Source organism: Delphinus delphis, chromosome 4, assembly GCF_949987515.2.
Source record: "Delphinus delphis chromosome 4, mDelDel1.2, whole genome shotgun sequence".
NCBI classification, from domain to species: domain Eukaryota; kingdom Metazoa; phylum Chordata; class Mammalia; order Artiodactyla; family Delphinidae; genus Delphinus; species Delphinus delphis.
The window spans coordinates 12243009-12257265 of NC_082686.1; the positions used below are offsets into that span (position 1 = coordinate 12243009).

Here is a 14257-nt window from a genome sequence, read left to right on the forward strand (position 1 = left end):
CCCTCTCCCAGCATCCTCAGCGGTGGGACCTGCAGCTGCAGCTTGGGGAACACGCCGCCCGAGGAGAAGGTCGCTGCGCGTGGAGGCGGCTGGCAGCTCACTGTTACCTGGCCAGCCGGGAAGCCCAGAGGGGGCGGGACCTCCCCCCGACGTCCCGCCCTTCCCCGCGAGGGGCGGGCCTTCCTCCCCCGGCCGCTGCGCCATGCGGAAGAGATGGGCCTGCTGGAGCGGAAGTGACGCTTCGGGCGGCTGTGGCGGCGGCGGCGGCGGCGGCTGCGGAAGAAGGAGGAGGAGGAGCCGGAGGAAGAGGTGAGCCGGCCGGCTGGTGGGGGGGGGGCGGGGAGCGGCAGCGGCCAGACGCACCGGCTGCGGGGCGCGCAGGCCGGCGCTTCCTGAAGCAGTCTCCACCTCCGCAGCCTGGGCGGGAGCGGTGAGCGGCGACCGCGGGCAGCCAGGTACTGGAGGGCAGGCGGGGTGGTTGGGAGACCACCGGTTGTGCGGGGCGCCGCGTCGGGCGGGGAGCAGAGGTGACAGCGGCTGTCAGCCTGCCCGCGGTGAAGGCACCGAGTCAGTTTGGGCGCCTGGTCATCTCTTCTGGCGTATAATGGAGGGATCGGGCTGCTCCGCACTTATGTCCCCCTGGGAAGGAGCCGCTCTCCGGGCGGTCGACTGTCGGGAAACCCCGAGGAGCCTCGGTCCGGTCCGTGTCCCGACTCGTGACTCTTCCCGGGTGGCCATTCATATCCACTGGCTGCTGCCTGCGGACCCCTCAGCCGGCGGTGCCCTGGCGCTGGGCTGGAGGCGGCGGTAGCCCGTACCGCTGCTCTTGCCCTTCACCGCCGCCCCCGGGAGAGCCCGTTGTGTCGGATAATCCTTTCCTCTTATCTCGCCCCCTAAGGCGCTTTGAATCAGCCTTGTTAACCTTCCTTCGCACCTACCTCTTCTTGCCCCGCAGAGGATCGGCTTGAAGTTTCCGAATCGTTTCCCTTTCAACGTAGTTGACAAATTCTGAAGCAGGAAGCTGATAAACAACTCCGAGCGAAATACGCTCAAAATGTTTCCTTTTGGTAAACATTAAGTAAAGGGGAAACTCATCTTCACCAAACCGTTCATGGACTTGGAGTGATAAAACCCTGCCTTGCCTTGCTGTGAGAATTGGCAGCTTTTCCTCTTGCTTTTCGGTAAAATTAAGTGACGACTTATCTTTTGGAATCAACCATTCTCTCCCCAAGCTCCCCCCCTTTTTTTTTTACCACCCCACCCCCCCATCAGAACCTGGCAGGGAGGGACTTCTGGATGCCTTGCAGTCCTTTGCTGCAGAAGGAAACATTAGCTTCATTTGCTTTGCTTTGCTTGGTTTTCACAGGGCTGCCTCGGAAGAAAGGAGAATGGCGTTCAGCAAAGGATTTCGGATCTATCACAAATTGGATCCTCCACCTTTCAGCCTCATAGTGGAAACTAGGCATAAGGAAGAATGTCTCATGTTCGAGTCTGGGGCTGTAGCTGTGCTCTGTAAGTCATCTCTCACAGCCCAGCTGATCAGGGTCTGTTTTGCTTGAAATAATTCAGCTTCAACCATTTTTTAAAGAAGACTCTGATATGCTTTTATTTCCTTTTAACCAGACCTTATTTTCTTTAAAACTTTTATTTTCTTTTCTTCCCCCACTGCAGGTTTTTGTTGGGGCTGGGGAAGATGCAGGTTTTGGTACAGATTTTTGCTTTCTTGGGTTCTTCTGCTGCTTCTCAAAGTAAATCTTTCTTTCCAAAAAATTATCGTTGCAGTGTATAGCATATCACATAAACCTGTAAGATGGCTTGCTTGACATTTTGGCTGTAATGAACAGCATTTCTTATATGTCAGTTGTAGTAATGGACTATAAGTATTTATTTAATATTGTTGGAGGATTTTATGGTGAGGTGCTTACTTACATTTTCATTAAGAGGATTGTAAACAACCTTCAAAATTTCATGTAAGGTAGGTGATTGATTTCATATTGTTTAAGAAACTACTTTGATAGTTTATTTTAAAGAAAAGGACTACTGCACCACAAGAAAAATAGTAGATTAGTAAGGCTTGGGTTATTTTGTGGGCCGATGGATGAAATTAAAACGAAAAAGATTAATTTGAACATTACACTTGGTAATATAAGATTTCGTCTGGTAACCTCAATTTAGGATTATTTCAAATGTGACTGTGTTGTCAGAGGCTCTCTAGTGGTAACGACTTGTTCTATATTATGCTTTTGCTATGTAGGATCAGTTTAGTTATTGGTCATATTTTTAAAAATTAAAAATACCATTTGAAAGGCATACTTACAACTGTAAGCCCCTAAATATTTTGAACTGTTAAACTTTCTCCATATTCAGTAGTGAAGGGCAGGAGACCCTAATCTCTGCATACAGAATACTAACGTACAGAATATTAATATCAGTTAAACCTGATTGATCTTAATTCTCTGAAATAGCAAAATTTTATGCTGATTGGGGAAAAGGATAGTGACATAATGAAAAGTCTTAAGCAGAGAACAATGTATAAGAAATATGTATTTTTTGGTACATGTGGTAACATGGTTTGAGTGAACAGGAAGAGACTATATGTGTTCTAAGAAACAAGTGTTAGTAATATGGGTTATATTCAGTCAGACTTAATTCATTTACTGATACATTGTTATTTATGCTTAAATCAACTAAAATATTACTTGCTACAATATTAATTTTGCAAAGCATGTTTCTTCATACTACAAATATTATTCTTATACTGATGAATTCTATCTAGATAAAACTATCTGTGGGGGAAAAAGGTTTGTTTCAGCATGTGAAACCCTTTTCAGCTGCTTGTGTGTTTTGGTGATTTCCTAATTTGTCTAAATTCTAAATGTTTCTCTAATTGTGATTACTGGTAATAATGGGAAGTCAAATTTTCAGCTACAAAGTTTGTATTACCTATAGTTATTAGGGTTATTGCTATACTTTACTCCAAGGTCAGGAAGCTTAAGGATAATCCTACTTCCAAACCTCCAGCAGTCCTCTCTTTTATGCCAAATAATGGTTTAAAAAAACAAAACAAAACAAAACAACTTCCCAAACCATTCTTTTGGCATTAACATTCATTTTAAGGAAAAGAATCTTAAAAACATTGTCTTAACTATTTATTAACTCTTTTTATTTTCATTAGATTTAGACTATATAAGTAATTCTTTTCAGGAGAAAAAAACTGTGAATGTTGCCTCTCTCCGTAAAGCTAGCATAAATGGATATATAATCTCTTGGGTATGTCATTAGCTTTTCTACTAATTAGCTTTTCTATGTCAGTAGCTTTTCTACTGTAAACTTTCATATTTAAAACATTAATATTTAAGAGCTAACAGACCTTTTTATAACTTATTTGACGTGTAAAATTAATTTGACATTCAGGTCAGAATGATACCAAGGTGTGTATTGTGCTGTAGAATGTTCATTTTTAAAACCTTCACATTTTGTCAGTGCCTGTTGTATTCAGGGGGCTGTGCTTGTAAAATACTGAGATGTTCTGTTTATCTTCACCAATCTCAGACCTTTGAATTTCGATGCATCTTGCATATTAATCTACCAGAAGAATCTCCTAAAATCATTTTTGATATTAAACCCAAATGTAACCCTATTTTTCAATAAGATTAAGTTCAGACTCCTCAGCCTGTCAATCAAGGCCTGCCATCATTTGGTGCCACCCTGTTGGTTCAGTGTTGATCTCCTTTAAGGGAGACTGGTGTTTCCTCAGTGCTCTCCCAAAGTAGCGTGCTTTTTCCAACCATCATCATGCTGTCCCTCTTCCTCCAAGACTGCTAGAATGCTTTTTTCTGCCTTTCCAGTCGAAGCCTGTCAGTTCCAGCTTGAGTCTTCTTCCTTAATGAGAATCTGCCCCTCCAGCTCACTCTTGTCTCTTCCTTCCCTTCATTTTGTGGAACTTAGTCTGTATCACAAGATGAATGCTTTTTATATGCTGCTTTTGTTGTTCTCTACATGCTTGTATGCAGGTGTTTTTCTTGAACGTACATGGTGAGAGTGACCCTAGCAGGACTCAGTTTCACGTACCCAAAGTTTGTGACTTCTACAGACTTCAGTTGCCTGGGTTTAACGTTTAAACAATTAGACAGCTTAGGCAATACATATCGTTAAGGACTGACAGTCACTTAATTTTCTTGGCTTAGGCCAGAAGTGTCATGAGATAACCAATATGAAATGTCATTTTTCCTATTAGCACATATTAAAAAATAGGGTGCGAGTGAAAATAAACTCAGCTCATGGGTCCTCTTAGGACCCAAGTATCCACTAATTAATCAAGCCTTAGAATTCTGTCTTAATGTTGATAAAGATGTTAAATCAGTCATGATGCTATGACTTAATCAATCAATGAATCAGTGATTTTCAGCCCTGTGTGCACATTATAATTCCCTGGGAAGGTTTTTACAAATACTGATGCCTGGGCTCCAGCCCCCCAGAGATTCTGGTATAATTAGATTGGGATGACCATTTCTGAGCATGGTTTATATAGGCCTTTCTATGATAGATTATGGCATAACTTTTTTGGCTCGCAGACGCTATCCAAAATAACCATGTTTCCAGAATTTCAGTGCTGTTACTGTCTACTGTGGGGTCTGTAATGAGTTTCCTTGAAACCCTCAGCCTGAACCAAGTGCTGATGTTCCCATAGCGCTTTTAGTCTAGTGCTTTTCACAGAACCTGGAACTGTGTTCAGGTTTCTGCATCTGGATGCTTCACTCCTTGAGGAAAAGGCCCGGGTCTCAGTAATCTTTGTATCCCTAGTGCTTAGTTCAGTGTCTTACTCATATTGCAGAATAAATGATTATTAAATAAATGGCATGGGGGGAAGACTAACCTAATGTAGATTATAGTATTCTATGTTTGTAGTGCAGTATTCTGTGTTTGAAAGTGTGGTACCTTTTCATATAAAATTTATTTTCTGTCTTCTAAAGAATTGCTGTTTGACCGAACTGCTGATGTGAAACACATATGTTACACATTGTTTGGATTTGTTACTGAAAAATTCTCTTGGAAATAACTATTAACCACATCATTAAGGTTTTTCTGAAATGCCAATTAAAATGTGTGTGATGAATGTTCTTCATAACTACCATAAGTACTGTTAACAGTTTGTTTTAAAATTACTTTTCTTGAGATGGAATATAATTTTATTGATTTCTTTCATTGCATTTATTTATTTAAAGAAACCTTTGGACTTCCCTGGCAGTCCAGTGGTTAAGACTCCACACTTCCACTGCATGGGGCACGGGTTTGATCCCTGGTTGGGGAACTAAGATCCCATATGCCTCAAGGCACGGCCAAAAGTGAAAAAAATAATAATAACAAAATAAAAATTAAAAAAACCTTCTGAAACGTTCTTAGATAATAGTTAATATTATTTTTAGTCACATGCCCATTTTCAGTGTTACTCATTTTTGAAAATTACTAGTCCAGAAAAATGTTCAGTTGAACCAAAAATTTGATGTCTGTGGAGCAGTGACTCAGTGTAGCAAGTGGACTCTCTGTGACTGGTATACTGCGTCTGAACCAGCATAAGCACAAGAGTGATGGTCAGCAAGTTGTAACACTACACCCTTCTTCTTGGAAACTAATTTTTTTAAAAAATTTATTTATTTTTGGCTGCGTTGGGTCTTCGTTTCTGCGCGAGGGCTTTCTCCAGTTGTGGCAAGCAGGGGCCACTCTTCATCGCGGTGCACGGGCCTCTCACTGTTGTGGCCTCTCCTGTTGCGGAGCACAGGCTCCGGACGCGCAGGCTCAGCAGCCGTGGCTCACGGGCCCAGCCGCTCCGCGGCACGTGGGATCTTCCCGGACCGGGGCACGAACCCGTGTCCCCTGCATCGGCAGGCGGACTCTCAACCACTGCGCCACCAGGGAAGCCCAGAAGTGCCTTTTTTATAGTTGACTTTTTCTGTGCAGAAAAATGAAATTTAGACTTGTTATATATCACTTTATGTTAGGGTTGCAAAAATTCATTTTCTTTTTGTAAATAATTTTTGGAATGTTCATATTTAATAGAAAAGAAAATAAATAGCAACTTAAATATCAACACTTAAAAAAAATCAACCTTACTTCTCTATCCTGGGCAGCAGGATTAGCCTGCTAACATAGGGCCAGTAGTCGTTCCTAAGTGCCTTCATTTCTTTACCACTTAAGTGTGCTATGAGGAAATAAAAATGAAGGCAAAAAATTTCTCTCTCACTGAACAGTAAAGCCTTGTTATGTGACTTCTTATTATATGATTTCAGGTCTCTCAGATGTTCTAAAATGTCCTTAAAATATAACTAGGCCAAGAATGTAGCAGGATACTTGCTTCTGAGCATGATGGTGTAACAGGATCTGTATTTGCCCTCCCACCTTAAATAACAACAACAACAAAAGAACAAAAAAATGTGAAACAATTTTCAGCTCTTGAACAATAGGCAGCACAAGACACTGATCCCTAAGAGAAGGGAAACAAATGAGGGGAGCCTTGCAGTCGCTGCCTTGAGAGCTTCCAGGCTACAGCAGCAGCAGGGTGAACCCAGACAAAGCCTGGCAGTCTCCCTGAGTTGAGGAGATAGAGTAGGGGCTTCGGCGAAACGCGAGCATCTAGAATTCTCAGGACTAAGTACCAGGAAAGGAATAACTGCACAGAGCTCCTGAGATGTGTAGCGGATTACACTTGAGACATCAGCTGAGTTCTGATTGGTGCCAGTGTATGAGGAAGCTATCAAGGCAGGAAAGAACCACCGAAGAGGAGCAGGCAGAAAAATTCCTGGAGCTCAGGGCTGGGAATAGTTCATGCTCCAAACAGCCAGAATGGAGAAAACTGGTAATTCTTGGGGGATTGGGTTGAGCACTCAGAGAAGGGTATATTACTTCAGTAGTGGAGCCAAGTAGCTCTAGACCACATGCTGCTCTGGTCCTGCCTGACAGAGCTTCAAAGCAAGACCCAAAGGGGTCAAACTGTTTCCAGATAATTTCCAAATAACGCAACTGTATCCCAGAATAAAGATTAAGACTGTTTATAGGAATACAAAATGTATATACATGTATCCAGCATTCAACCCTGTCAATTTCACAATGTCTGGCATTCAATTAAAAATTACCATGCATGAAAAGAAGCAGGAAGATATACCCTGTAATGAGGAGAAAAGTCAATCTGTAAAACAGATGCTCAAATTAATAAGAACATTAAAACAGCTATTATAAATATAGTCCATATGTTCAGGAACACAGGAAAGAATGAGCATGTTAAGAAGAGACATGAAAAATGTAAAGGCCCAAATCAAACTTCCAGAATTGAAAAAAAACAATGTCTGAAATGAAAAAAATACACTGATGGGGATTAATAGATTAGACTCTGCAGGATAAATGAGTGGCAAATTTGAAGACAAAATAATAGAAACAACCCAAAATGAAGCACAGAAAAGCAGACTAAAATAGATGAACAGAGCATCAGAGGGCTGTGGGACAACTTCAAGTGGCCCCATATGTATGTGCAGTTGGAATCCTAGAAGGAAGGGGGTGGAGCAGGAAAATATTTGAAGAAATAATGGCTGACAAGTTTCCAGAATTGATGAAAACTATAAATCCATGGATCCAAGAAGCTAAATGAACCCCAAGCAGAAGAACCATGAAGAGAAAGAACTACACCCAAATATGTGATCAAATTGCTTAAAACGGTGACGCAGAGAAAAATCCTAAAAACAGCCCAGGAAAGAAAAAAAAAAAAGATATACATGTAGAAGAAGGAAGATACAAATCATGATGGACTTCTTCAGAAACAGTCCAAGCCAGATGAGAAAGAGCTAGATCTTTATTTTTTTATTTTTATTTTACATAGAGCTAGATCTTTAATGTACTGAAATGGAAAAACAAACAAACAAACAAACAAAACAGCCCTGAAACTGTCCACCTAGAATTCTGTACCCAGTCACAAAGATGATGTAAAGACTTTCAGATGTTCCGAAGCTAAAAAAAATGAGCCAGTTATATGAGTAGCAATTTAAATAGTATTGCTTTTCTTTGCATCTAGCGCCAGTGCATTCAGAAATTTTGAGGTTGTAAAGTCTGAATCAGTGACATTTTGTTACTTAGTTATGTTTTAACTCTAAGCTTGAAAGAGGTAGAAAGAGTGGAATAGATTAGTGCAATTGGGGTTAGTCTTGTAAGCAGAGTGCCAAAAGGAGGTATATATTTAAAAATTGCATATCATGTTTTTACTGGTGACAGTTTAAATTTGCTTGAGTTTTTTAATGGTTGTTAATAAGAATTTGTGTTTATCTTTTTCCACTAAAATAGATTTTGCAAGTGAAAGCCATCATTATTCCTCTGTAATGTTACACAATATAAGCAATGCATTCACATTGGAGTGCATTTCATAGCTAATGAACTAATCAAATTACTGTGAGTACATTTGGCATTTGGAGATATGCATTAACTCTTCGTGGTCAACTGGACACCTATTTAATTACTCCCTCAGTTCAGGCTGAAAGAATTTATGCGCTCTTTATACTCCTGGATGATTTTAAGATAACTTAGTTAAAAGAAAAAATAAAAATACTTCTTATTAAATTATTAACTAAAACATATTGAATGTTATTAAAATACTCTCTTCTTCCCTTTTATTATAGTCTTCTTACGTAACTTTATAAAGTTTCTTTGCTTATATAAACTAGGTCTTCGCAATAAATATTTATTATGGGTTATGTTTCATTTTGTTCACTAGTCGACCGTAGGATTGCTGTTGTCTGTTGAATACCTTACTGAAAGGTAGATAAACAGCCTTTTACTATCCTGTGGACCATGTTCGAAGTATAGGCAGGATGAATCTTATTATTTGTTATTTATTTTATTTTTTAAATTAAAAAAATATATTTTATTCATTTATTTGGCTGTGCTGGGCCTTAGTTGCGGCACACGGGCTCTTCTTTGCGGCATGCGGCTCTTTCAGTTGTGGCATGCATGTGGGATCTAGTTCCCTGACCAGGGATTGAACCCAGGACCCCTGCATTGGGAGCACGGAGTCTTAACCACTGGACCATCAGGGAAGTCCTGAATCTTATTATTAAGTAAATTCCTAGCTGGTTGTACATTAGTGCTCGTTAGTGGTCTGTCTTGGTCAACGTTGGGGATGTGACTTTGGCCTATCTTGTTTCACAATTTGATTATTTTCTTGGAGAATGGGGTAGAAAGGTCGTTATCAGATTTGTAGATGTTGCAAAGCTGTGTGGGACTGATACAGAGCTGGGTAGAATAATTATTTATTTTGGATGGCACAGCTGAGATCCAATTTTTTTTCAAACTGAGAAAATGGATTAGAACCTACAAAATGAAAATGCGCTCCCCCTTGTTTGAGTTTTATGTCCATTCCTGAACCAACTACTGTGGCTACAGGGATATCAGGTGCTACTTGGGTTGGGCAGATGATTGGCAAAAGAAGGTAGAAATTTCTATGATTGTTTGAGTTCCCATAAAACCCCACCTGTACCATGGCTACATAGTAAGGGAGGGTGGGCACAGGTACTGGGTCGATGGTCACCTTGACCACTGCATTCCTTCAAATCTGCTCGCCTTCAGTCTTCCTTATCTCAGGGGATTGCTTTCCATCCACCTAGCTGCTTAAACCAGAACTTAAGAATCACCCTCTACACCTCCTTCTCTCTCATTTCACACATTCACTCCATTACCAAGTACAGTCAACTCAACCTCCTAATTTCATTGAGAATCCACGCAGTTCACCATTTCAGCTGGTTCTACACCAGTCAAGCCACTGCAGTCTCTTTCATGGACCATTATAATAGCCTCCTTAAATGGTCTCGCTGCTTCCACTCCCCCTACCCACTCTTCAGTGTTCTTAAATACACAGTTTAGATCTTATTATTCCCCTGCTTAATACCCTTCAGGGGTTGGTCACTGAACTTAAAATCCAAACTCTTTAAAATGACCTGCAGTAAAATCGAGTCCATCTCCCTCTTCAGTCTTACACTGTACTGTCTGTTGGTTTCTGTGTTCCAGCCACATTGGCCCTTTTTTTTTAGTTCTGAATGTATCAAATTCTCTCTGGTCTCAGGGTCTTCACAAAAGCTGTTCCTTCTGCTCAGGATTTTATTTTTAAAGATAAACTTGTTTGCACACGTGGAAAAGTATATAAACGATAAATGTTCGACTTGACTTATCACAGAGTGAACATATTCATGTTACCACTACCAGGTCGAGAATAGAACATTATTGCTGGCTCTCCAGAAGATTCTCTCATGTTCCTTTCCAATTATCTCCATCATGATCTGCAAAGATAATCACTGTCCTGACTTCTTACCTCATAGATTAGTTTTATCTGGTTTTCAACTTAACATAAATGGAATCATTCAATATGTATCCTGTTGTGCCCAGCTTCTTTCATTCAGTGTTAAATATGGGAGATCATGCATGTTGTAGCGTATAGCAGTAGTTTATTCATTTTCATTGCTATGTAGTATTCCACTGTATGAATATTCCACTATTCTGTTGACATTTGCTTTCTTTACAATTTTTCCTATTATAAATGACACTAGTATGAACATCTTTTTACATGTCTTTTGGTGCACACACATACATATTTCTGTTGGATATTTTCTTAGGAATGGAATTTCTGGTCGTAGGGCATGTGGATGTTGTCTGGAACACTTTTACCTGCACTCTTAATTTGGCTAACTTCCTGTTTATTCTTCAGGTTTCAACTTACAGGTCACTTCTGCAGGCAGGCAGGCCTATTCTAACCACCGCAGTACCCCACAAACAATTTTAGATTAGGTCCTCCTGTTGCAGTCTGTTGGAACTCCATCACTGTACTTAGTATAATTCATAATTTTGCAGGTGTATGATTATATAATGCCTGTCTTCCCAGTGGAAGGTATTGGGGCACCGACTTTTTTTTATTCCTAGAACTTTGCCAGGATCCTGGTATATGGTAGGCATTCAGTAAATACTTGTTGCACAAATGAGTGAAAGGTTATTTTTATTTTGAAATGTTGCCAAGATTGGGATGTGCAGTTTATATAGAACACTAATTTGGATAGCTGAGTATCTTTCAGCTGGAATTTTAGTTATTTACTGATACAAAGAAAACCTTTTTCCTTTAAAATAATTTTCTCTTTATGTGTGATGAAATGGAAGGAGTCTTTACCACCAGCTGGTTATATGATCTTGGACGAATCACCTAACCTCTAGTCTTTTTCTTCTGAAAATGAGTAGCTTGGACTGCACGATCTCAAGGATCCTCTGACTAGAGGCTCTCTGCTTCTACACCAGAGCGGTACCTGCATGCAAATAAGTCAGCCACAAACTGCGGTGCATGCAACCACAGGCAAATTGTGTTTCTAGGAAGGTTGTGCTAACTTGTAATCATATTCTTACTGGCTTTCTTCAGCTAACTTGTTTTCATATTCTTACTGGCTTTCTTCAGCTTGGTCTTCTGTATCATCAGCTAAGGAAAGACAGTCTGTTCCCACCTGGAAGGTTTGAGCCACAGCAGAATGTTGACCTTGGATGGCAGGACCTTCAGTGGGTAGCGTAATTATTTAGTTTGAAATATTGTTAATTCATCAGAAGTTAGAGAAATCTACATTTAAATTTAATCTTCAAAATACCATTTAGGTTTTTAGAGAAATGACTTTTTATTTATCTGAATGTCTGAGATAATAAGTTAATTTTATTTCTTTCCATTCAGATGGTAGAGTTAGCAAGGCAGATGTGACCATCGTGTTGCAATTATCCTATGTTTAATAAGCCTGTATTTTAGAGACACAACTCATGAAAATCAAGACATAGGTATATGATTATGTTTTCATCTGAATTTCTGTAGCCTGATCTTATGTTTCTTAATTGCCTTAACTTCTCATTTGAGAAGGGCGGGTGTAACACCAACAATGCTGAGTAATGCCAGCTGTGTCATATGACAGAGTGCTATAAAATAAGCCAGTCCAGCAAAAAAAGGTGTTGAGTAATGTGATAGAGAACAATAGGTGTGTTAAATTTTGATAGAGAACAATTGATATATTTATACTCTGAGTGTTTTCTGTAGTCTATAAACAGATAATCTCCATACCTTCTATTTTCATTACTTTCCTGTAGTTTAAATAGGAGACGTAGATTAGGCCTGCCTTCAGTCATCAGTTTGTTCAGTTAAACAACTCTGAAACAGGCACAGAGCTAAAATAATGAATAAGTTGTCTGTATTAAGTTGTGGGATATCACTAGCTTGTGGCTTTACGTAGTTTTAAAGACTTCTTAACTACTTCTGTGATGACAGGTAAAGGTAAGCTTATGATTTTCCAGCTACAAGTTTGACAGGAGGATATGAAAGCTAATTTATTTAGGATGAATGTAAGGAAAACATTTGTGACAGAGTATTAGCAATATTTACCCTTCCTGGGCTCCCCATTCTATAATTGCCGAGTCTGCTTCTTTCCCAATTTGTTATATATCTGTTATTTGATGAATATATGATAGACTTGGGAAGAGCAGGCCATGGGGCCATTCTCAAGGCTGTAGAACTTATTGCTCCCTTTCAAGTTTATAAAAGTCCTAGTGCCCATTGAACTTTTGCCTACTTGGAGGAAAATACCTCTCGGATCACTTAGAATCCCAGTAGCCTGTCCTCTTCCACTGACTGGCCAGGTTATCTTGTATTCTCTCCTCTCTGAATTTATCCAGGATACCAAAGGATGTTGTCAGAATAAATTTTATCTGGGGAAATATCAAACAGACATCAAAAAAGAGAGAATAGTGTCATTGATTCCCATGTATCTGCCAGCCAGCCTCAGCGATTATCACAGACACTTTTAAAAATATATTTATTTATTTATGTCTGTGTTGGGTCTTCATTGCTGCGCACAGGCTTTCTCTAGTTGCGGTGAGCAGGGGCTACCCTTCGTTGCGGTGCGTGGGCTTCTCATTGCGGTGGCTTCTCTTGCTGAAGAGCACGGGCTCTAGGTGCGCAGGCTTCAGTAGTTGTGGCGTGCGGGCTCAGTAGTTGTGGCTTGCAGGCTCTAGAGCGCAGACTCAGTAGTTGTGGCACACGGGCTTAGTTGCTCCTCGGCCTGTGGGATCTTCCTGGACCAGGGCTCGAACCCGTGTCCCCTGCATTGACAGGCGGATTCTTAACCACTGCGCCACCAGGGAAGTCCAATCACAGACGCTTGTGTTTATCTATATCCCTTATCTGCTATTGCCCCCCCACCCCCGCCACCACTGTTTATTTTGAAGTAAACCCTGGACATCATTTAATTTCATCCATAAATATTTTTTGAGAATAAATGTTTATGGCACATATTTTATTTTGCTTTAAATTCTTTTCTGTGACCTGATTCATATTCATATATTCACTAGGAGTAGATTCAGAGGCCCTTCAGATGATCAGTTCTAATGATGTGAGAATATGTTAAAAATATAGCTATAATTATAAATTTATGCTTAAGATAGCTCTGTGTTCTCAGGAAATGCACATTTGCACTAGATTGATGACTAAGATTTAAAGCACGAATGAAAGATAGTGTTGAATGTGACATGAGAAGAAAAGTTTTTCCAGTTAAAATAAGGAAAATAAGGAGGAGGTTAGTTACTGTTGTTGCCTGAGGTGTCACAGCAGTAACTTCAGAAGCCAGGCTCTGTCTTACCTTCCGGGCTTAACAAATGAGCTGAAGACATGTGGCCCTCCTTACCTCAGCTGAACTGCACAAGATCTTGATCGGCTCAGAATGACTCCTAAAACAATGGGCTTCTTGGCTATTCCTACCTACCCGTGGTTAGAAATCAGTCACTTGTAAAAAGAAAGGTTTGTTTTTCCTAGCGTTTCGTTTGTTTAATAACAACATGAAAAGGAGGAAAAAAACCCACTTCTCTTTCAAAAAGCAGTCTGTTGCCCTCATGGAAAGCGTAGTAGATAACATTGAAAGACAGCACTAACAAGAGAGTGAGTAGCCTGAACTTCCGTATCACCACGTTTCCTGAACTTTCATTTCTGCTCGTTGTTTCCTCTGAGCTCTCCACACCCCCTGCCATTTTATACACTCCACAGCTTACACCCTTGTTAGCAGTCATTTAACAGTGCCCATTTTCCCATCCTCACCTTCACACCCCAGGACAGACATGACGTCACTGTGAGGAGCTGTTAAACTTCAATAATGAAGGCATTCAAATGCTGTCAATAGTAAGATAAAATGTTTATCTTTTTATGCATTATTTATTTATTTAT

The 14257-nt window shown here is 40.3% G+C and overlaps 1 protein-coding gene across 2 annotated transcripts in view; it reads left to right on the forward strand.

The window, feature by feature from the left end:
• Positions 1–202: 202 nt before the first annotated feature.
• The window catches only part of SYNJ1 (synaptojanin 1), an 86540-nt gene continuing 72485 nt past the window's right edge, over positions 203–14257 (forward strand). For both annotated transcript variants that reach the window (XM_060010386.1, XM_060010387.1), the window contains exons 1-2: positions 203–309; positions 1367–1512. In XM_060010386.1, the coding sequence (XP_059866369.1) occupies positions 203–309; positions 1367–1512 (253 nt within the window). The remainder of the gene's footprint in view (positions 310–1366; positions 1513–14257) is intronic.